Source organism: Apis florea, unplaced genomic scaffold (genome assembly GCF_048593485.1).
Source record: "Apis florea isolate Af1SG1 unplaced genomic scaffold, ASM4859348v1 contig_1615_pilon, whole genome shotgun sequence".
Taxonomy (NCBI): domain Eukaryota; kingdom Metazoa; phylum Arthropoda; class Insecta; order Hymenoptera; family Apidae; genus Apis; species Apis florea.
In genome coordinates, this window is record NW_028256416.1 from 5,565,675 (window position 1) to 5,590,800 (window position 25,126).

Sequence of the window (25,126 nt, forward strand, 5' to 3'; positions counted from 1 at the left end):
ATTGATTAAGATATTTAGGTTACATATATATATATATATATATATATATATATATATATATATACATATATATTTATATATATTCATTGTGTAGCATAAAATAAAAATAATATATTTTCTTTTCCGCTAGAATGTAATAAATAAATGTGATAAAATATCTATATAGATATATAATTATTTATAAATGAAAATTTATCGAAATATATTAATATATTTATGTAATATTTATCATGGATTTTAAATTAATTTGTATATACATATATTGTAAAATTTGCAGCAGTTCAATTATCTGGAAAATTAAATTGTAAGTTCTCCAAACTCAAACGTGGCGCTGCAAGCAGTGTACATTTAGATCCATTTTGATTCCAGCGATCGTGCCTCAGTACAGTCAGTAGCGTCATAAGTAGAGTTGCTGTTGGGTTGTCAGTAAATGTTCTGATTTGTTATATATATATATATACACGTATATATATCTTACAGTATGAATAATGTTTTTGTGTTACTGTTTTTATTTATTACATTAATAGAAATTGGATGTAGTACACAAAGAACTGTAAGTAATATATTTTTATTATTAATTATTATTACAAATAATTCGATTTGATTGATTTATTTGAATCAGCATCTTTTTCGAATAGTAAAACAAAGGTCGCGCGTAATATGATTCATCAACTGATTGTTCTATCTTGCGGGCAGAGTCGATTTAGAAATTATTGTTATATCTCAGGTCGTTGAATAACAATTCGATGGTAATTGGGAGCAGTACGTTACTTAATGAGGAACACGAGTTCCCATAACCCACTTATTAATTAACGTGAGAACTCTAATAATCAAGTGATTAGTAATGATATAATGTACGGAAATTTAAAAATAAATTTCTTTATATAATGACATTCATATATATAATAAAAATTGATTCAATTTCATTTTTTATATTTTTCATAGAAATAATGTGAAAAAATATTTTATTAATATCATTTGATTCTATTATAATTGATGTAAAGTATGATTCATAGAATTTATTAATTATAATTATGTATTATTTAATTATTGAGTTGCAAACAATATATTTACATTTTTTTATATAAAAGAATTTGCCTGGCACTAGTTACGATCATGGCTGAATTATGACTGTGACACGAAATGTAAAGACAAAAATTTAACAACAGTTTATCTAAGAGCTGATGGCCCTAATGATACTTTACATTATTTGTGGGATTTTGATGGCAATCCATCAGTATTCTTAGCCCTTACTTTACCTTCAGCTTCACTAAATATAAACTGGGAAGATTTTTTTATTAAAAGAAAAAATTCCATAAAATTTACAGAAGAACCTATTTATACTTTTGGAGTAATTTTTAATAAGGTTAGTATATATTAAATCTTTTCATAAATAATTAAATAACAATTATTAATACATTGAATAATATTTTCAGATTATAGAATTCAATGATAAAAATGATACAGCAATGATGAATATTACTGATATTGTAGATACAAATGTTATACATCCTATGTTTTTTCAATGGGATCGAAAAGCTTTAATACAAAATACTGAATTTGTTACATTAAATATGGAGGGTAACTATTACAATGATAGTATTATGAATATCAGTAGATATGGAACTGTAAAACTTTCGGTAAGATATTGTACTGTATATAAATATATATAGAATATATATAGAATATATATATTATTAAAATTTGTTTTATTTATTTTTTAGTTGATAGGATTTTGTTCTCTTGATCATTCAGAAGTTATGCCTCATATGTTACATACTGAGAATTCTACTCAAATTGATATTATCCTTCAAAATATAGAAACTAACAAAACTTTTACTAATAGTAGATTTGCAATTGAATTATTGGTGGCAGGTGAAGGCAATCCTGATATTCCTATGTTTATTAATCCAAAAAAAAGTTTAGATGATGAACATACACCTGGAATATTTGAAGTAATGTATTATAATTTATATTCTTTATTAGAAATAAGTGAATTAAAAACAAATAAATAACAAATTTAATATTGTTTTAATATTATTTTAGGTTGTTGAAGTCAGAACACCACCTTATAAAAGTATGGATAATTACCAGACAGAAGGAGCTTATTTGCAATGGAGACCAGTTTCTTACACAACTATATCTCGAGATACAACAAATTCTACAGAAACAATGCAATATTCACCATTGAAAGTATCTAATCATACAAGTGCTATTATGAATTCCATGTTATATTGTTATTATGGAGATAAGATTGACAATTTGCTCACTCAAAGAATTATTGTATCATTAGGCACAAAAGGAGATGGGTTTTATAAAAAAACGTATTATTCTACATGGTAATTTTATTTTAATACATATTTTCATTTCATAATATATAGTTTCATTTCATTTCATTTTTTAATATACAATATAATTTTTAAAATTAATATTTTTTTCAGGACATTCTTGATTGGATATGGTACACCACCTGATGAACAATTTTCTTATTTAGTAATTATGATTATTTCAATTGGTCTTGGCCTTCCGCTAATTATTTTACTAGTAATTGGCTTATATCTTTGTATTTCCAAATTACCGAAACGAAATGGTGAGATGTATTTAAGTCAGTAAAAATATAATTTATAAATCGTACATAGTTTCTAACTGAACAATGTTTAAGAAATGTTTTAGAAATCTATGCACATTTAGTTGTATTATTGACAGACCACCGATAAATTTTACAAAAAGATTTTCCTATATTTATATATAGCACATATATTTTTTACACGTATTTCCAAATTGATACATGAAAATCAATTTGAAGTATATATTAATGCAATGTATACAAATTATTCTGTACAAATTTATATATAAGTAATAAACTTTAAAAAAACAATTTTCAAAAATTATTTTTTAAACCAAAAACATATTTATATGATACAATTTTTCGATTTTTCTTTAATATTTAAAATTTTAATGAATTCAAAATCAATATTTTTGCAAAAAATATATAGAATATAAAATATATAAATATACAAAGAAAATGTAAAAGAATATCAAAAAATAAACTTGTCAATATATATCATCGCTGTAGAAGGGTGGAAATCTACACAATACCTCAATGGCGGCAGATGACAGGATGACAGTAAGATCGCAGCACAATCGCTAGCCAATAGTTTCTTAAGGAAAGCTTTACGGGCGAGCTTGCAGAGACGGTCGGTTATTCCGAAAGGCGGTAGGCGAATGTTTTTAGGTGAAGATAGTAAGGGTGGTGCGGTGTGGTACCGTGTTTCTCGCTATCACGGGGGTGGCGGGTAAGGTGCTGTTAGTGGAAGAGTACATTTTCATTGATCCATTCGTGGTACGGAAGCAAGGAACGTACGAATTTACGAATTCTAATCGTGATATTAACTTCGTATTCACTGTATTTCAAATCAAAGTTACGATTAAACAAATTTCCCTTCTGAATAATTCTTACCATGGATCGTTTGAAAACGTTATGGTGGAGAAGTGAGAGGGAAGCTGAGAAATGGGCTCAATCAAAGGTTCATACAGAAGAAGCGTATACCGCAATTGTCATTGGGTGAGTACGGATTTGTAGTTGCGATAGTCTCTCGCGCAGGTTAGTTGAACGTGGTGGGTGGTCAGACAGAGGGGTGGTTCGCGTAGCAAGTCGCGAATGGTGCGGGTATATAGTGGGGCGCCTCGAAACTAGTTCCTGTCGAGTCCGCTGCGCGAGATTGGCGCGTGGCGGTGCAATAACGTCCGCGTCGGGTTTGTCTAATCGTGACACAGTCCTCGAGAGAAGCTTTTCAGCCGATAAAAGTGTGCGTCAGACACGGAGTGTTTTAAGAGACTCAGACTCAGTGTTAACGGGGAACTGGTGGATGGTGGTGAATTCCCGTGGCCAGATTAGCTGGATAAAAAGCAAAGATCGAAACGAAAGAACGCGAACGAGGAAAACGTCGACAAAACGGGAGACAGTGCTAGTGGCGACTAAGTGAGCGAGATAGAGTCTACGGAAAGAAAGAGAGAGAAAGAGATATAAACGAGTAGGAGGGATATATAGGGATGAAGAAAGAGTGAGAAAGTGCTAGGTAGGAGGTATAAGTGATAGAGGGAAACAGAAGGGGAATAAGAAAGAAAGAGAGGGAGGGGTAACGATAGAGACGGACGGGTGTTAGAAAGAGAGAGAAGGCGCGCGCGCGCGTCTATGTGCCAGAAGGAACTGACAGATAAAGGAAGTGGAAAGGACCTGGTCGGTCCTTCGGTAAGGAAAGCTAAGGGTACGAAGGACGGCAGGAAGGCAGGAAAGACGGAAGGATCGTAGTCAGACGAAGCTGTATTACGGGGTGACAGCGGTGCGAGTAGTAGAACGCGTCGGGTCTGTCCCCCAGGAAGGGACCGTCGCGCGCAACGCGATCAATTTTCGTTGCGACGCGGGCGGTGAGACTGGAGGAAAGGAAGAAATGACGACTGCAGCGAGATACCGATAACCGGCCAGATAATGTTGTCGCAGAGCAAGTTTTACGCTCTCTTTATCCACTACACATTTGTGTAGCGCGACACGGGGCGGGTCCTTGCCGCTGCGGTGAAGAACAGAGGTGTCGGAAGAGGAGGTGGAGGCGCGAGGAGAACAAAGGAGACGAAGAAGAAAGAAGAAGAAGAAGAAGCGGAAGAACGAAAATTAGGAAAGGAACGAAGAAATTCGTTAGAATTCCTGAAAAGTCTAAAAAGATATCCGAGAAACTAGGATACGTTTCATCGTCTATCGTCTATAATCGTTGCGTAAAGAAACAGAAAAAAGGAAAGAACGGAGGAAAAAAGAGAGAAAAAGAAGAGAATAAGAGAAAAAGACACATATAAACACACACGCACGTATACGGAAAAGACAGAAAAGTTTGTCGATGTACGGTGTGTGTTCAGTTTACAGTGTCGTTGCTTGGTAGTGTGCTCTACCCTTGCCGAAGTTGAACAAGTAAGGCCCGCGGAGGTATCTCAGAACCCGCCCCTCCTCGACGTCGCAGTGCCTCTTCTCCAATTCGCTACGTCGTGCTTTTTTTCGTTCAAGCTACGACTATCTCTACATTACCGGAGAAACTCCTCGACTGTAAGTGAAAAAAAAATTTTAAACTGTTTATGCATTTTATTTGGATACATTTTTATGTGAATTTGAATCGAATTGAATTATTTTCATTCGATAGTAATCATTTATCAGAATGATTCACGTGAGTTGATGAGTTGATTAGAGTAAACAGCGTGTAAGATATTTCGTTGATTTTACCACTTGGAAACCGCGTGTGCTTCTTGAAGGAGGCGCTAACAGCGCTACCGTACAAGTCTATCACATAAATTATCTTTGTTGCAACGTTTTTTTTTTATATATCTATTGTTTCTTTGTGTTTTAATTGCTAACGAAATTTTTTATATCAGGACAGTTTATGTCATGATATGAAAAATATATTTTATTTAACGTGTGAATCTTCTTCCTCTCTTTCACTACATATACATATATAATCAATTACCATGCTACTATACAGTTTCGATTATGTTGGACACGATAGTACGAATCGAATTGTAAAGTGACATATACGTATATAGTGGTACACACATATACACACACACGCAATAGAAAGACACACGCATACACGAATGACATATATCTACGTATAGCATGACGCGCGACTGCTGTTCCATTCTCGATATATCGATCGATAACTGCCTCGGTCAGGGATCAGTCAGGGGTTCACTCTCGCGATGACGATAAGCGCTTGCTCTTCTTCTTTGCTCTCTCTTCTTGAGATTAGTCGCACGTGAAATAGCTTCAGCTGCCTTTGTGTTCGTGGCGATGAAGGTCGTATTCCCTGGCGCACACACTACATATCGTATATCGTATTCCTTGTATGCTCACTCTGTGTTCTTGTATGTCTCGTGATGACCTTCCTCCGCGCGAAAATTGCCGGTCAATACGACGTGCACGATCCGCTTAAGAGTCGTGCGATGGTATCGATCACCGCCTCATGCACGAGCATCAGACTCACCGAGACTTTCCTTGATGTGAAAGAAACGCGTGAATCATGTTCACTTCGATCTTTTGAGAATGACCAACTTTCCGCGAATTCTCAATCGATGAACATAACCTCTCAGTTGACAAGAATTGAAAATGTTGTGTATATCAAAATGCCACTATATTTTTTCATTTGTATTTCATTAGAAAATATATGAAAGGATAAAATCGAAAATAAAAGTTTTAGGTTATTTTTATGTTCACTTTTTACTTGTTAGGTTATGAATATACATATTATGTAAAATCAAATGGTCTGTACATGTGTCTTGGATAATGATATATTTATATCGTTTAAAATTTGATGAACTATTTAGCTTAATAAATAAAAGATCGATAGTATAACCGTGTAATGTCAAAGGTCGTATCAAAGCTACATTGTCTGTGGCTAAAAGGAAGCGTATTTTCCCATCCGTTCGTCGCGCGAGAAAAGCATGACGTCAAAGTCGATTTCTTCGACTTAAACGTTCTCTTGCGCTCTCGAAACCTTCTGTCCCCTCTCTTATCCTTGATATTTCGATTCATTAAATACAATTCCTGTAAAAGCGTTACTTGGCATTTGGCATGCAACAGTTTTCTATCCATTTCAATCTATTCATTTGTTTATTTTGCATGATAGAATCATATAGGAAAATCATTTATTTTTAAATAAAATTAAAAATAACTTGTAATTCATAGTTTTTGATTATAAGATTCCATATAAGATCTGTAACTAACAATTCTAGAATAAAATTTCTATTTGATATATCAAGTTTACATTTTCCTAAGATTACAATTTCAAAGCATGTAATTTTTTATAATTGCGATTTCAAAGCATTCAATATTCTGAAATTGTAATCGAATTTGAGAGTTGTAAGTTTCGATTTAGTGATTTTTGATTTTAATTTCAAATATTGGAAACATAATAAATTTCAGAAATTTATTATTTTAAAATTTTTTAAATGTAATATTTAACTAAGAAAATTATTTTGTCTTAGATTTCTAATAATCTATAATTAATTAAACTAATTAATCCACTAACAAATTGATAATTGAATTAACAATTAATCCTCCTAAAATTACCAATATCTAACCATTAAATTACTAGTGATTTAATAATTAAATCTAACCATGAAATTAGTATTATTCCTAGTAGTATTATTATAGTAATCCTGTTAAAGTAGTATTATTAGTAATCCTATTAAATCATCCTAATTAATAAATTATTAGTCCGAATTAATAAATATCCGTTGAATATTCTTATTTTCAATCAATTTATTATCCTGTAATCAAAGAATTCTTGATTTTTCTTAACTACGATATTGCATTTGTAGGAATTATAACTAGAATGTTTGCATAAAAAATATTTTAATACAAAGCAATCTTTGTTACAATTTGTTCGTAGTAGGGGTAATTTAGAATAGAGGGTTCAGAAATAATCTCTTTCGATGATGATTTTTATCTCTTTGATTCCGAATGCGCCATGATAAGCAACGGCGTTATAAAACTAGGCGCGTGCGCATTAACAAAGGTGACGGTAAAAGAAGGAGGGAGATTTTGCAGGGCAAACGTTGAACGAGCAAACGCAACAGGTGCGATATGCTTCGCACAATGTTCTAAGCAAAACTGTACTCAAAACGTTGATATGTTCTGTCACTCTGAAATTTATGATATTAATATAGGATATCTCTGGGAATCCTAATTCTTTCCTAATTCTTTTATAACTAATCTTAGGATTAATAAGTTTGATATAATTAAAAGCAATTATTCAATGTCACGGAGTTAAATATGAATTAATTGTGATACGATATAATATTAATGATTAATGATATAATATATAATGATATATGAATTAATGATGTAATAAATAGTGATTTTAATATTCTAATTTTTTCATTATTTTGAATATTTTTTAGTAACATTTTTAGAATTTCCATATTTTCATTCATTCTTTTAATAATTTTCAAATAATATTTTAATATTTTTTATTATTAGTTATTTGTTAAATATATTTTTTTAAAATATTAATTTTAAAAAAAGTACTTTTTAAATATTTTAAATTATTTGATATACTATAAATATCATTCTCAATTGACAAATAGAAAATTTTAACAATTCTAATGTTAAATCATTCTAAAAAATGAAACCTATAAAATAGTACAGCATTCAAGTCATAGCATATTAAAACTTCAAACAGACAGATAATTGAATAATGTATCTTCTGAATATATAACTTCTTAATGCGATTATTGAACTTTTCATTTCGATCGAGAATAATACCTAATATCTTTATTTCTCTATTACAAAGAAATTTATTATTTTTAAAGAAATATATATCACATATAATATCATATATAACATATATTGTTAATGAAAATTTAGAATATTTTATCTTTCGTTGATTCTATAATAAAAAATAATTTGATTTGCTTTTTCCAATCTAATATTAGATGATAAAGAACACAAGAAAGGGATTCGCAAACTTCCTTTAGAGAAGGAAGATGTTGAAATATATAGAGAAAATGATAGGGTTCAAGGTTCTATCGATTAATGAAGAATACTTGATCAAGATCGCATCTTGCTCTGTAGACTAGTGTTTCTGAAGTGTAATGACAAGTGAAAATCCGTAAGAAAAGTCAGACAGACATGCAGGCAGGCAAAGGGGCAATCGATCGATTGTCCTCGCAAGAACGCATGGCCCTGTTCTGCACTATACTTTAGTTTCAGATATACTTTGTCTTTTGTGGGTCGTGTCAGTGCAGCTGATGCCGTGAGCAACAATTTGCATTATATACTTAATATTTTAGTTAACATCATGATATGATTTATTTACTTTTTAAATAGTTTAGTTCATATATTAAAATATGAAAACATGAATTCTCCAGATATTATTTTCTTGGATATATTATTTGAAAAAATATAAACTAAAGTAACATCATCGATAATATATTAATACATGTGTATATTTATATACATTATATATTAATATTTCTTAAATAGATTTTTTAATTTTGTAAATTTTTAGAGATATTAATATTTAGATTTTTGTTATTTTTTTCAGTTCTGTATTAATTAAATTTTTTCTTTGATTTTCATAATTTCGAAGTATATAAAAAATTTAATTTCGATTAAAAAGTTAGTTGTTCATGTGCGTTAATGATTATCGATTCTGGCTTTTGGTGATATCTAAACGATAGCAATCTTTTGGATGTCACGCTAAAATAACAGGCACACCCAATAATAATCTATTAGTCGTTCTCCATTGGTGATGCAAAGTAATTTTCTACTACTGCAATCATACTTATATTTTCTTCTATTCTTGCAACTTATTCTATATATCGTTTGCAATAACGTTTTTATTCTTTCAATAGTTTTACATTTTTCAATTGCAAGTAATTTTTTAATATTTTATCATATTTAAAAATTATAACAAATTTCATTTTAGCATGAATGATCTCCAGTTGAAATTCTATATTTAAAATTTTCCAATTTTTTAATATTGCAAATATATAACACACAATTTTTTATTTTTATAATTTTAAAATTTCAAAAATTATGGTTATGTAATTAGCAGATAAAATCGATATAGTGGAATTATAAATTAAAATAATTAAGAAAGATATCAATTGATATAGTCGTATTCAAGAATCTCGAAATTTAAAAATATAAAATGTTATTTGAATTGATACATAAAATTTTTATAGAATATATATTCTATATACTGATATAAATATTCTATACAATATATGCATTATATATATTCTTGTAAATAAGGAATAAAAACATATAAAAATGAAATAATTTTAATCCAATTTTAAGTTTAATTTACAATTCTGAACATGTTATTGTTTTTATCTATCTTTATTTTTCTCAGATTTTATTTTCTTCAAGATCTTAATAATCACGATCTTACTATATCTCTTTCACCAACTAATTTCTATTCCCATTTCTATTTTCGAATATACATATTCACGACATACATATTCACATTTGATACACGAACTTTTAATTTCAATTTTTCATTTTTAAATCATCAAAATATTTTTATTTCTTATTTACATCTATACTCTTTGATCCTTTTTATATTCCCTATATCAATTTCTTTCAATTCCCTTCAGTATCGTTTTCAATCCATACCAAACGACCTACATTCGTGATTCATCCGAATGTCCGGCAGTTTCCGGATCGGAGACCGATATACACGGTTGAATTAAGGGATTAAGAAAAGATCGTAGGATAAAAACAGTTCTTTATCCTTCTCTATTTTCAATCCTTGGCATTGGTGTGGATGTGGGATCGCCGGATGGTGGTGGTAACGACGGCGGTGCGGCGATGGTAGCGTCAGCACTCGTCGTCATGACAACGTTTTTCCGCAACGTACCCGGCCTGGTTCGTGACGTCACGCAATGTCGGCATTGGTGTTGGGTCGCTACTGTGCCACACCACAACGTGGAGAAAACGGTTTTCCTACGTTGTTCCTCCTCCGGTAGCGCCACTGTACCCTCCGCCGTACTCTCCATCAAGATGGCAGCCGTGCAATTACAGAGAATGCAGTGTTTGCCACGATATGTATCACGTTTTTCACGTGCGGAACTTTTGCCAGATTATCTTCCTCTGCGTTACTTATCGGATACCGCGAATTAATCCGCCCGTGATTAAATATAGGAGATGAAAAAGTTTTCCATATCGAGTTTTTTAGAGTATGGATTGAGATTTTATAGCGAGGTCTATCCTTTATTCGAATTATGCCAACATCGAAGTAGATCGTGCATTCGTTTCGCTATATGCATTGGTACTGCTTATTGATCCACGATTCGAGCTTTCGAAAAGACCGTCTGGAACGGTTTTCTCACGATGTTTGTATAATATTCGATTGTCTTATGTAGAGAGTAACATTAAAGGTACAAATTTCGTAGAATAAAAAATTTTCTACTAGTTAAGATATTTATCGTTATTATTTTTAATGAATTTATAAGATGATGTAAGGATTTTTATACATCATGGTATGATTTTTGTAATTTTCAGTTCATAGGTAGAGGCGTTTCGATGTAATCCGAATATTTCCAATGGTATTCTTATAAATTGCTATTTCTAAAGCGTCCTTGCAAATTCATACTCCGTACATACAAAAAAAAAAAAAAAAAAAAAAATCGGAGTGTTTAGACTCTTTAACAGGGAGCTCTTGTAACGTCGAATGCTTTTGTTGATTCCTCGATGAAGGCTGATTTACCGTAGACATACCTGACCCCGTTTCTCTCCTAGCCTGCGTGTTGGCAGACTGCCGTTTTTATTGTAGTCATATATCCGCAGAATAAAAGCTGCAATAGGCAATTAAATTGAGCTTCATCGCATTCCATGTCGCCGGATTATGTATCTTTTTCCATAATATTTATTGTACCTTTCACGATATTTTCGTATTATTTCAAAATACTGTCACTTTCTCAATGCCAAATATTAGAAAAGAGAAAGATAATTATTTATCATTAGAAAAAGTGAAAAATAATTTACATTTAAAATAAAATTGATATTAAACCTAGAAATATTCATTCTTAATGATATTCATATTTTTCATATTAAAAAAATTGCTAAAAAATTTTCATTTTTAATTAAATTTTAGATTATTTTTGATATGTAAGAGTAAATTTTAATTATAAAAAAATAACAGTATATATTTGCTTCATAACTTATTTTATATTCTCGTAAATATAATAAATATCTTATGATTTTTGAATGAGAGTGTACATTCTAGTATCTCTCAAGAGATCAATCCTCATTCAGCTCTTATTTTTCCAAGCTCTTAATTTATTTCTTGGCGTCAAACTGATACAATCGTAAAAATCAATATGATAAAAAGATAAATAGTCGAAATTGCAAACTTTTGTGTGAAATAAAAAAATGAAATTTTTGCACATACATCATTCACTTTCTTTTACTTATAAAGTACCATTTATAAAATATCAGTAATAAATTGCAATTTATTTATTTTTTTTTAAATATAAATAATTAAATTCGATCTTAAAGAAAATACTTTGTTCGTAATTCATAAACTTGATAACAAATATTAATAAATAATCTCTAGATGAAGAAAATAATGCCATGTGCTCGATATTTGCATTTTAAAAATTGTAAAAATATTGTTCAAATATTATCGATATAATGAACAAAAAGAAGTAAGAAGTGAGAATAAAAATTGACGAATTTAACATATTTTAATCATTTCGAAATAAAAATTTAATATTATCGCATAATCCATAGATTCATTAATTTCTAGACGAAGAAGATTGGACGCAATTAGCGTAATCGAATCACAGTCGATCTTCTGGTACATCGTTAGTTCGTGGCCGTCCTTAAATTGGTTCGGGCATCTTCGTCCTTCTTCGGCCGGCCACTCGGCGCGGTTTGATCCTGCGTATACCCGTACCACACTGGCAATCAACCGTTCACTCTTACTTTTCCTGCTTTGCGTATGGGAGCGCGCGGGTTTGCCCGTTGGCGCCGCGGCGACGACACCGATGCATAAGCGCGTGACCGAGTTCCGGCGGAATATGATCGACCGCACGAAACTCGGTCAAAGACCACCGACACCCTTCCTCGAGTCGCCTCTATATCGCATGCTCCGTGTATAAATTTTTGTTGTCGTGAATATGCGTGAACACGCCGCACTTTTTTACGAACGACAAAACTCTCGAGCTGCTCGCTGCCAAAAGATATTCCGCCCGAAAACGTCGCGTATACATATATATATATATGTATATATTCATATACACGATTCTTGAGGCTGATTTCCTCGAGCTGTGTTCTCTTCCGATATTTTTTTTTTTTATTTTATTTCTAGTATATGCTATTTAGTTTGACAAGAGGATTATCACGGATGAAAAACATATTTGAGAATTTTTGTTATTTATTATATTTGTTTTGTATTTGAAAATTTTCATTTTCACATTATCGTTTTAAGATGCGTTATTAGTAATTTATATTATATTGTTATATTTTTTTTTTTTGGAAGTATTTGATATTTTTTAAATACGTTGCATAGAGAAAATATGTTTTAAATGTAAATTTATATAGATTTCTTGAAGATGTATATACATATATATTGATTTTTTATGGATTTTAAAGATAGATCACCGTTTCTAATGTAGATTTTTATTTTTGTTATAGATAAATATCGATCGACTCGAAGATCAGACTATGTTATATCGAATAACGGATTGATCGCACCCGTCGCTTCATTCACACGTGAGTATTATATAAGTGAATTTATCTGATTAATTTTAACTAATGAATTAATGTCTGATTTTATTAAAATTAACTATTTTCTATATATATTTTTTAAGAAAGTATATAAAAATTTATGATTCGAGTATTTTCTAATGATTAAACTATAGATTTTATTTTTGAATTGTTCACTGGTAGTACAAATCTATTTGCACTCAACAGTGAATAATATATTATGTAGTTTATACTAATTTATAACATTATGATAATTTTCATTCGCCGATTAAAATTATAATTCTTTCATATTACAAAATCCTAAATTTTGTATATCATCGCATCATAATATCTTTTATAACATCTCCATAATCTCCATAAATCGAAAATCCCTACAAAATCTTACAAAATATTTTAAACATTTCAACAGATATCTTTAATTTAATAATTCTCAGAATTATAAAACATAAAAACTTAATTCAAATCCACGTTCGAATCATAATTAAGATTAGATCATATTAATTCTCTGTCCGATAAAATTCTTGTAATATATATATAAAAAAAAAAATTACCTCCATTACATTTTACAATGATTTTCCCAGAAAACTACAAGATCAATTGTAATCTAGTCTAAACATGACATATTTACCTACCAATACTATCCTTGAAACTCGATAAGAAACCTTCACACTTGAAATCATTGTTGAATCGCAGGTCGGACATGAAAAATCTTGGTTCGCGTTGGACGGTCCCCGACATAGCACGCACTGCCGCAGCGCGTTCGTCATTTCTCGTCGCCATTTCGTCGGAACGAGATTCAGGTCAGCAGCAGCAGCAGCAGCAGCAACAGCAACAGCATCATCATCAACGATAGCAGCAGCAGCATCAGAAGCAGAAGTATTAGCGTGAAAGTGAAAAGGAGCAACGTTAAAAGTAGCGGTAGTGGAATCAACAGGGAAAGTATCAACGGTAGAGGCAGAGTCACGGCGATCGAAAAGTATAAGAGGGGAACGAGGGGAAACGGTAGATCGGCAGTCGACGTGCTGCACGAGTCGAATTTATCCGTCCGATCGTACGTAACGGCGTCGTCAAATCGGTTCGACGGCACGACGCGTCCCGAATCGACGACCAGGTACCGGCCACTAGCCGGCAAGTCGCGCGGTTCTCAGCACCGGTCTCGTCCTCGTCAGCCGCAGCCGCAGCCACCGCAGCAGCCACTCTATTACCCCCCCGCATCGTGGGACACGCGCACATTACACTTCAGGAACTGTTAGCACCGATCAAAAGTGAGTATTCGAACGGAGGAGGGTAAGAGAGGTCGCGATCACCAAGATGTTTCGAAGAATGTAGCATGGTTTATACGAGATGCAATGGACGAGAGTGTTAGCTCTTCGATGATTGATATTCAATTTCGCAGGATACTTTGTGGAACTGTTGTACGAACAACAGTTGTGTCACGGGATATCTCGTTCGTGGTTCGTTGTAAAGCGATTAATCCCTTTCTGGCCTGAGGATAAATTACGTTTGGCGTTTCATTCCGGTCGATTTACATTTTCAAAGGATGCGTGTTTGAAATCTTGATTTCAAAGAGATAGATAGATTCGAAAACTAACTTTGCGATTTGAATAGATTTGAAATTTTGCTTTTAGAGAGGTTCGACAAAAAGCTTTTTGAAATTTTCGTTCCAACAATTGTTTTTAAAAATTGTTTGTAATTTGAATGTAATCTTTGAAATATTGTTTTTAGGAAATTATTCTCGTTTGCTATTATTTAACTGTATTTCATGGTGGATTTAATCGTTAATTTAAAATGTTAAAAGATGGGATGAAAAAAACTTCATAAAGTAAAATTATGTTTTGATGTTGAAGTAGAATTATTTTAAAGATTTTAAGGTCATCTTTATTTTTTCAAATGAAAAAATACAATGCAAAATACAATTTATTATTTAAAAAAAATCAATCAAAAATTAATTAGATTATATTTATAGTATAAATGGAATTATATCATATTTCATTTTTATTTATTACAAGCGAAGGGAATAGAATGGAATAAAATGTCGACTATAACTTGATGTAGATCGCAAAGGGCTATACTTAGTACGTGCTCTCAGTTTCGAATCGACATAAACTATATATCATTTTGAGAGAAGGATGGCACAAAGAAAAGAGGATACTTCACTCATTTTGTCTCACTTTATTTTTATACATATGAATTCTTTTAAAATTTAATTTTAAACAAGCAATAATTCTCAATGGTTTCAATAATTTTATTCTGATTTTTTGTTTATTCTGTTTATTCTGTAGATAAATCATTCACAATTTTATATGAAAATTTAATCAATCGTGAATATATAAATTTATAATTTATTATTTTTGTGAATTTTGGTGAATTTTATAGATTTTTATTCTTTTAGAATCATCTCTTTTATAAGAAAAAGATATAATCGGAGAAATAGATTAATTCAGTCCTTGTTACTGAAATCTTTGGCTCTGGCTGTAAAAATATAGCGATAGAGTGGAAGAAATGAAAACAGGACAGCATGATAGCAGCCAAAAATAATTATGCATTAACGGTATAGTACTACAATCTATAGTATCTATATATCATATATATGGAAAGAAACTATAATAGAAGAAATATTTCTATTAGAGTGTAATTGAAAATTTATAAAAATTATAATTTAAAATTTAAAATTATTTGAAAAATTAGCTTTTTGAAGATATAATTCTGTTTTATTTCTTTATAATAAAATATTTTATATAAATATATATTTCTTTAAACGAAGGTATTATACATATAAAATACATATAAAAAAAAAGAAAAATAAATAATTAGTTTTACTATCTGTCCTAACACGATTTTGAGGACATTGAATGAGCTTGAAAGTTCGATAAATCTCATGCATATTTAATGAACTTTCTATTTCTGCTTACAAGCATTCTCAGGAACTAGGCATTAGTGTATCTATTTATGGAAAATTTCGATCAACATCAACAAAGAAATTTTAAATATCTTACAAATTAATGAAACTTCTCTTACATAATATAAAAGAAACGATATCTTCATGACTTTTCTAGTTTTTTTTTTTTAATAATTTTTATATTTGCAAATTTAATATAAAAAAAATATAAAATCTAAATAATATCAAACAATGAAATTATAAAATTTTGTAATACATATATATATATCATTATAATCTTTTCGAATGTATCATTGAAACGAATCATTCTTTAACTACAGAGATAGAATACAGATTTACACCCTTCATATTTCCGACTTAATTCACATTTCACAAAAAAGTTCATCAAGATTCAACTAGTGTCTTCTTTCCTGCGACTTAAACGCGGTTTTATCCCTTACATTGTTCATGGCTTTTCAATAACACAATGTTTAATAATTAAGTTGGAGCTGATCCTACATCGGGGCTTCTCGTTTCAATACGATAAAGCTCGTGTTGGCAGTGCTCCAATTTTTAAGTGCACCAGACAAATCGGGATGTCGCGACAGATTGGAAAAAGTTAAAGTTCTTTGTCGTGCATCGATATTGCAATATTTCAATCTGTCGAGTACGGTTTACAGGATTCTTTAATACTGATAAATTATTGTTCTCTGTATATGTCTCGAGAGTGGATTAATATTCTTAAAAAAATTTTAATTTCAAAAGTTAAAAAGAAAAAAAGAAATGCGAGAGAGGAGTACGAATTTTTCAAGAGAAAATTTCGTGCAAAAAAAAAATTTTTCGAAATCGTAACGAGCGATCGATTAATTATACTTTATAATCGATTTTTACACTCGAAAATAAAAATTTAGTTTTATAAATGGAGACAAGCATTGGAGATGAGTCAAAAAAAAATTTTAAGAAACGTTTTAAGATATAAAGGGGTATGCTTACACGTACTTTCTTCCAATTCCTCGCGTTTGAGACATCCTAACACGAAATTCTACGATATCGTAACATCGTGAAGTTTATTACTAAGTGGTCTGAGACATAGAGTTGGGAAAGAGGGGTCTCGAAGTGTGCCATCCCATTATAGAAATAAGTTCGGCCTACAATTTCCTTAGACTCGGGGTATAAGCTTATAGTTTCACGAATATATATATATATATATAACTACTTTAAAGAAATACCTTGATACATTTTTCATTATTGATTAAAAGTTAGGAGATTTTCTTGGCTTCGCGATAAAAAAGAAATATTCACAAGCGTACCATCCATTTTTATTAGTAATCGTGTTATTTGTCATTTTTCCTTTTCACCAAATCACTTTTCAAAACTTCCAACCACCATCAAATATCACAAATTAAGAACATTTACAACACTAACCATCAGAATTATTACTACCTGACTAATTGAATATCGAACAACCATTGCTATCCTTAATACCAACTTTTAAATGTCAAAGTTAAGATTAATATCGAATCATATCCTTCGACGTTCAAGGAATCGAGTTCAAGGATATATTAATATCAGGATTATTAATATCGAAATAACATTTATATATGTTTGTATTAACTAAAATAGGATCGGTTATCATTGTCCAGGAAGGTGGCTCAGCTGTGTGCAGCTTAGACAATGTCCGAAGATTCTGACTCTGTATCAGAGGAAGAAAGAAGTTTGTTCCGTCCGTTCACGCGGGAGTCCCTGGCAGCGATCGAGGCTCGCATCGCCGAGGAACATGCCAAGCAGAAGGAGCTCGAGAAGAAGAGAGCGGAAGGCGAGGTAGGAACGCGGCCTTGTTTCCTCCATCCTGTTCAAAGAAAACGATCGCCATCATCGATTCGAAAGGATCTTTGTTGGCTGACCATCGGGTTTCGTTTTCTTTTCTTTTCTTTTCTTTTCTTTTTTTTTTTTTTTTTCTAATCTTCATTTTCGATTCGACGAAACGATCTATTAAAAATTCATAAATTTTCCATATTTTATTATTTACATTATATTTATATAATCGACGAACGATTTTCACGATGCGTTCCGTCCAATTCTTCTGTTCTTCTTCAAAAGTTTGTTCAATTGTTCAACAACGTGTGATTCATTCGAATTGGATTACACCTTTCGATTATAAATTTCGAAGAAATGCAATTTCGATGATGTCACTTCGTGGAAATTTCGTGCCACTGTTTAATCTTGATTTACAATGTCCAACTGAGGGATCGGCACGATTCGTCAGAAGAGAAGTCTCTGGGAGCCACGTGAATCGTTCTTGTCGATTATTCGCGCAAATCGATCCAACTCAAATCTCCCATAAAACCACATGTCCTTTTTTACGTGTTTTACTCCACGTACATAGCTGAGAAAAGAAAGAAAGAAAGAAAAAAAAGAAATACGCGATCATTGACACTGTAAACGAAATATCTCTGTACCCCTCGATATACCCTGTAGGATAATCGTTAAAAAGTCGATTTAAAAAGAGAAATGAGAAAGAAAGAATCGCGTTATCCGGTGATTCGCGTTTCCAGTTAGACAAGTTCCAAGAAGACACCCACGATCGTTCTACGTAACGTGCTTATTAACATCGATACACAGGTTGTTCTACTTTGCAGATCTCTATAGCGAGACCTCGAAACGTACATGCATCGCTATTAAGTGCGTTATAGACTTTTTTTACACCAGTAATTACATTTTTTTTTTTTTTTTTTTTTTTACTTAAGAATCGATTGATATTCATCCAAAAAACGAAAAAGAAAAAGAAAAACGGATCAAATTAACTCGATTGAAAAATTGATATCGAGAAGATTAATTATTAAAATAATAATAAAATTAACAGTTATTCACAGTTATTTTTTTCAACGAATAAATATTAATCGATCTTAAGATACACTGATATAACTGATGTTTTATCCCTGACGCTAAATGGACGTTTTATACAGTATTTACTGTTCGTATTTTTGAGATATTTTTTTATCTTTTTTTTTTTTTTTTTATATTTTTTGATCGTACATTTTTTTTGCGTAGCTGCAGTGCCGTATTTTGCGAGATCTGTTTCCTCATGTTCACAATATCATTACCTATATATCTATCTATCTATATACTATAATACTATATATATACGATTATACGTCAAGCTGCGGTGTTTCTACCTTAACCCCTCTTGTAAACAACCGATTGTCGCTACCCGTCGCGTTCATTGTTTGCTTGATTTATTGCTGAACGTAGTTGAAAATACATGCCTATATTCCCATATTCGACGACTTTTGTCTATATCTGTTTACATACATATATATATATATATAATATATATATATATTATATATATATATGTATTATATGTATAACACGATTGTCGTCGAATAATGTATTGTTTCTGTGTTACCAAAGATATGTTTCGCGTACGAGCTCGATGTCTGCAGTGTCACTATCTGTGCCTGTTTTCTATATATACGTACATAAATATTGCTGTGTCGTAGTTCTCTCTCTCTCTCCCTCTGTTATATTGTAACATTTCCTTTTAACTTACGTAGCCTCGCAAAACATATATATAATATTAATTGTGCTGAGTCTTTCACTGGTAAGTTCATTATGAAAAGGATGGATCCTTTCATCGATGTACTTGTGATATCGGTGTTAATTGTCTTTTCTCTTTCGAGAGATTTTGTTTGTTTCGAAGTTCTTTTCTTTTCAACGATTCGATATATATATATAATTTTTTCTTGTCTTCCCGCGATATTTTAATTGTTTGAGGGATTGTTGAGTGAATGTATTCCTTAATTTGAAGATTTGTTTATTCTTTTTTCTTTTTCCTTTTCTTTTCTTTAGCAATTTTATTCGTTAATTGGAAATAACATTGTTGAATGATGAATATCACGAATCATTAATTAAATTAAATTTACTTTTCAATTCGAAGATTTGTTGCTTGTTTTTTTTTTTTTTTGGTAAAAATGTAAATGTAACAGATCTTTTTTGTTTTAGAAATAAATCTGCACGCGTAAGAAAGTACAGGGAGATGTATTTGTGGATATGACCGTTCTTCAGCGCGTCTTATTCCCCTTATACTGTTCACTCCGCCGCGCTCTAGTAGTATGGGTCAATAATATCTACCTATATCTCGCCTATCTTCTTAAACGTGAATTTTCTTTTTAAAAAAAAAATTATTACCAAAACATTCACTCAATATACTCCTACGTTTTATTATCTTCTATTCTTCTACTTTTTTTTTTTTTTTTTTTTTTATATTCAAAAGACAAAAACATAACATCGATATCATCAATATCGTTTGAAAAGAATACTTCACGAAAAAATTAATGAAACATCCTTCATGTTTGCTCAGTGTTATAGTAACTGCAATTAGAAATTCCAAAAAAAAAAAGAAAAAATGATCGATTGTCGCGTATCATAGAAAAAGATCTTAGTTTCTTCCATCAATAATAAAAAAAAAAAAGAAAAAAAAAACGGAAAAACCTTAAAAATGTCAACAAACGTTTCACGTTCGTGTAATTGATAAAAATATTTGTTTCCAATTAATTATGAATGTTTCGTGCGAGTATATAATATTGATCTCTGGTTCGAGACCTACTTACGAGATCACGAAATTCGGTCTTCCCGATTAATTAACGAAATCTCTTTTCACTGTCTCTTTTATATCAACTGATCCCGTAAAGTAATATTAGGGAGGGAAAGAGAGAGGCGAGATGGTATCAATTGGTACGCTTCGATCTCTATATATCCTTCTTTCTCTCCTGGCTTGCCTAATCCCGCGATCCTCTCGCTTGAACATCCTTCGTTTCGTATATATATATATAAAAGCCAACGTGATATACATACATATACATATATATATATATATATCGATATAATTCTATATAACGTGAAATATATGTATATATCTATTTATCTATCTATCTGTCTATCTCTATATGAATATGTACGAATGTCGAGAAATTAATTGTGGTTTTTTTTTATATGATATTATTTGAAATATTGTGTAACTTAATATTAATTTATTCAATTGAAATAAAACAAACTGTAATAATTTCTTTCCCATAATATAATATTTTTCAATTTAATTTTGGTAAATTTTAAATTCTGATAATTTTCATGATTCATACGATATCGTTTATTTTTATAGAAAAATTATTTATATATATATATATATGTATATTTTTTTATAACGTGATTAAGAAAGAAATAATTTGTTACAGCAAAGCATATTACGGTTTTTAAAATAATAATATATCACAATTCAAAATTCAAAATTTATCACGTACAATCAATCTTTAATTCTGTGTTAAATAATGAAAAAAACCGCAATTTATTTCCTGACAATCTCTGTAACTCCACTCTTGTCTCTATCTGTCTCTGTTCCTTTCATTCTCTACTTCTTCTCAATCATCTCCAGCTTTAACAAATGATCAATCCACATAATCCCAACATATATATATATATATACATGTACTATTTACATAATTAACCATTCATTAGATAACCAATTTAATCTCATACTTTAGTTAGATCTATATACGTATATGTTTTTTTTTTAATGAATTTTGCAAATTTTCTGTCTCTTCTTCTATTCTTCACCCTCTCCTCCCCCTTAGTTCTCCCTCCCCCCCCTCCCCGCCCCTCCGCCTCCCCCCTTCTCTACCTGTATCTCTGTTTTATACCCTATGTATATTCTGTGTTTTTTCTCTGTGTGTAACGACTGTTTCTCCGTTTCTCCAATTTCAGGGAGGTTTTGGACGGAAGAAAAAGAAAAAAGAAGTAAGACGTTACGTCACGCTAAGTAATAAGCGCACACATACACGTACTCACACACGCACAACACATACACACACGGAACAACTAAATGCACGCATACACAATTGTTCTCTTTCTTTACTTTCTTCTCTCTCTCTCTCTCTCTCTCTTTCTCTCTCTATCTATCTATCTCTCTGTCATCCAAATTATTTTACGATCATTGGTTATTGTACATATACACGAATATTATGTATATATATATATACGCACACACACACACACACACACACATATACACGTGGCCCATAAAATGCATCCTATATTCATCACCAATAGACCGTCGTATATACCGCGATTTCCATCTTACATTCGTAAGTGCAATCGGTTACATCCGGATCGATCGTACACACCTCTGTCACTCATATTTGCCCGATGATGCGCAACCCGACGTCCACCCACCACCGACAGACACTTAATTTTCACCAATGCCGCCACCACGGTGTACACATCGATTCCCTTGCGCTTGCCTCGTTTCCACGTGTCGATAAATCCGCAATAAGATTATTAATTACGCGACGAACCGTCGACTGAAATTTTATTAATTAATAACACGGGGGATGATGTTACTTGTTGGAATGTAATTCTTTTTTTTGGGGGGAAGGGCTTTTGCGTGTTATTTCGCGTTTTTTTTTTTTTTTTTTTTTTTTACGCTGGTACAAGTTACTCGTTGAAAGTGATTTATTGTCGATTGAAAAATCAACAATTACAGAGATTTAAGATAAGATCATTAAAAAATTTCCTTTTTATAAAGTAATATTTTAGTGAGAATGTGTAATAGAAATAAAATAAAATCAAGTGAAGGATATATTTAGTTATTATCAAAATTGAGACGAAAATATGAAAATGTATTTAAAATTACGAGCATCTTTGGAAAGTAGGTTACCGAGACCGGTTGAGATAAAATGTCGGATACCGTTCGGATTGCAAAGGGTTAAGTAGTGCGTATCAATTTTCTGGCAGACCAAAAGACACTGACAACAGGAGGAATTTTTCTTATCCTATTGTTCCTTTTTGTGAAATTTACACAGTTGAAAAAATACATCACGGTCGTATTTTAATTTCATCTTATCTTAAATTTATCCTTCTTTCAATTTTAATAAATCGACAAATTAAAAAAAAAAAAATTGTGGGGGGACAAAAAAATCACTTTCATCGTACGTATTTACTACACTCAATAACAAGAATTTTATCTGGCCAAACCGTTGTATCGAGTTGTAGATACTTGTAACCGCTTATTGCATTGTTGTGTACAAGTGAAGACAACGTCATTGTTTTGAACTCACGCTACAAAAAATGCTATCGATCGAAAAAAAGGAAAAAAAAGAAGATCTCTATCGAGGTTCACATCGTGGTCACGTTCACACGTATATATATATATATATATACAAAGTATCATAATTGTGTCACTGTGCTGTGCAACAACATCAAATATCAATGAAACAAAACGCGCTTATTGTTCCATTCTACATATGTATATATATATATATATTATACCGCCATTGAGAACACGCTAGTTTCGCTAGTTTGTTCTTGCCAACAAGGATTTTGCAACAAAGACGAAACGAGCCTTGCCTGTGCTTCGATTTTCCACACAAATATTGCTAAAAATCTGCTCGAATTCCGATTTCGATATTTTATTGGAGAGAAAAAAAAAGAGAGAGAGATAAAAAAAAAATATTACAACGCGTCGCGATAAAAATGAAAGTTTCGTTCAGGTAAATATGTATAAATTTCGATGATATTTCGACAAAAGAAAAAAACACCACCGATCGAACGAGATCGAAACGAGTCGTTCGTTCGGTGGAAATATTACACACGCATTATTTCGAACAGGCTTCTTTTTGCTAAAAATTGTGCATAAATATGCACGGTGCTTGATGAAACAAGTTGGATGAGGATTATGGTATATCAAAGTTTCTTCGTTTATAAGAAATTTAAAACTGGATTTTTAGGGAATCGAAATTCTTAATTAACTTGAAAAATTAAAAAAATTTAGGTTATGATACGTTTTTGATAAATTGATTTGTTTAACAATCTTTACGTTATATTTTTTCGTACAATTTAGAATTTTTTTTTTTGAGTAAAATAACATTTCGAACGAATTAAGATATAAGATATTTGGGTGATATATTTCGTGTTGTATAAATCACTGAGTAGTTTTTATCGCGAGGAACGAAGGAAAGAAAAAGAATGGGAAAAAATGAAATGAATTCTGGATAACTGATTGAATATTCCAACATGAGTTTTTGGCCTGTTTTCAAGATCACATCCGCGAAATCGTTTCTCCTTATCGAGAAATTATTTCCTCGTGAACAATTTTTACATAAGGATATTTATCGAAACATTATTCCACGCTAAAAATAATCCAATAAAAGAAAGAGATTGATTCATTCGATTATTTCTAGCCACTTTATATTTTATATTTATATTTCTATTACTAAATAAAAAATCTAACAAAATTGGATAATTAAAAATCGAATTACATTCAACGAGATTTTCAAATTCAAAATTTCGATACAGATTTAGATAAAGTAGAATTTATTATCGAATTTCAGATTTTCAAGGAAATCGATAATTCAGAATTCAACTTCAACATATTTACTTATAATTTGTTTAAAAAAACTTAATTATCCCATCGATTAAACATAACAACGTAACACACTTTATTAACGCATTATTAACACCAAAAAAAAAAAAAAGATTCAATCCCTGCGTTTAAATGATTAAAAAAAGGTTAAAAAAAAAACCGATTCGCAATTGTTAGAAAATACAACCACCGTCGTTTTCAATACACTCGTTAATGAAACAAAACTCGATGCATTATTAAAGGCGGGATAAATCCAAGGAAATCCGTCTCGGAGACGAGATTCGAATAATGAAACGCGAGAAGGGATCCAACTTGTTTTTCGTCAAGTACTGTACGTCTGGTTTATAGAGCTCGCAGCTGCCTGGAAACGCTTCTATAGATCGTATGCCGTATCCGCATCATGCTTGGAGCTGAGATTCTTTGTACATACAACCCTTTTTTTTTTTTTCCTCTCTTTTTTTTCAACTCCTCTTTTTTTTTTTTCTTTCTTTAATTCATTAAATCGCGCAGCAGCAGCATAAGCGAGCGCGCAAAGCGAATCGCACATGATCGCAAATGGCGTGGCCGCTCTCCT

The 25,126-nt window shown here is 31.3% G+C and overlaps 2 protein-coding genes across 24 annotated transcripts in view; both read left to right on the forward strand.

Moving 5' to 3' along the window:
- The first annotated feature begins 282 nt into the window (after window positions 1-282).
- On the forward strand, window positions 283-2,878 carry LOC100867379 (glycosylated lysosomal membrane protein A). Its single transcript, XM_012492234.3, has 7 exons — window positions 283-304; window positions 370-553; window positions 1,109-1,366; window positions 1,437-1,640; window positions 1,725-1,955; window positions 2,047-2,339; window positions 2,442-2,878. Exons 2-7 carry the CDS (start codon window positions 482-484, stop codon window positions 2,611-2,613), a joined length of 1,230 nt encoding a protein of 409 aa, XP_012347688.3. The 5' UTR covers window positions 283-304; window positions 370-481; the 3' UTR covers window positions 2,614-2,878.
- Window positions 2,879-3,287: 409 nt separating this feature from the next.
- The window catches only part of para (sodium voltage-gated channel paralytic), a 55,385-nt gene continuing 33,546 nt past the window's right edge, over window positions 3,288-25,126 (forward strand). For 15 of the 23 annotated variants that reach the window (XM_086903111.1, XM_086903107.1, XM_086903116.1 and 12 more), the window contains exons 1-5: window positions 3,288-5,092; window positions 13,187-13,264; window positions 13,952-14,523; window positions 17,780-17,957; window positions 21,897-21,929. In XM_086903111.1, the coding sequence (XP_086759237.1) occupies window positions 17,811-17,957; window positions 21,897-21,929 (180 nt within the window). In that variant the 5' untranslated portion in view covers window positions 3,288-5,092; window positions 13,187-13,264; window positions 13,952-14,523; window positions 17,780-17,810. The remainder of the gene's footprint in view (window positions 5,093-13,186; window positions 13,265-13,951; window positions 14,524-17,779; window positions 17,958-21,896; window positions 21,930-25,126) is intronic. The other 8 variants (XM_086903146.1, XM_086903172.1, XM_086903216.1 and 5 more) reach the window with 1 other exon arrangement.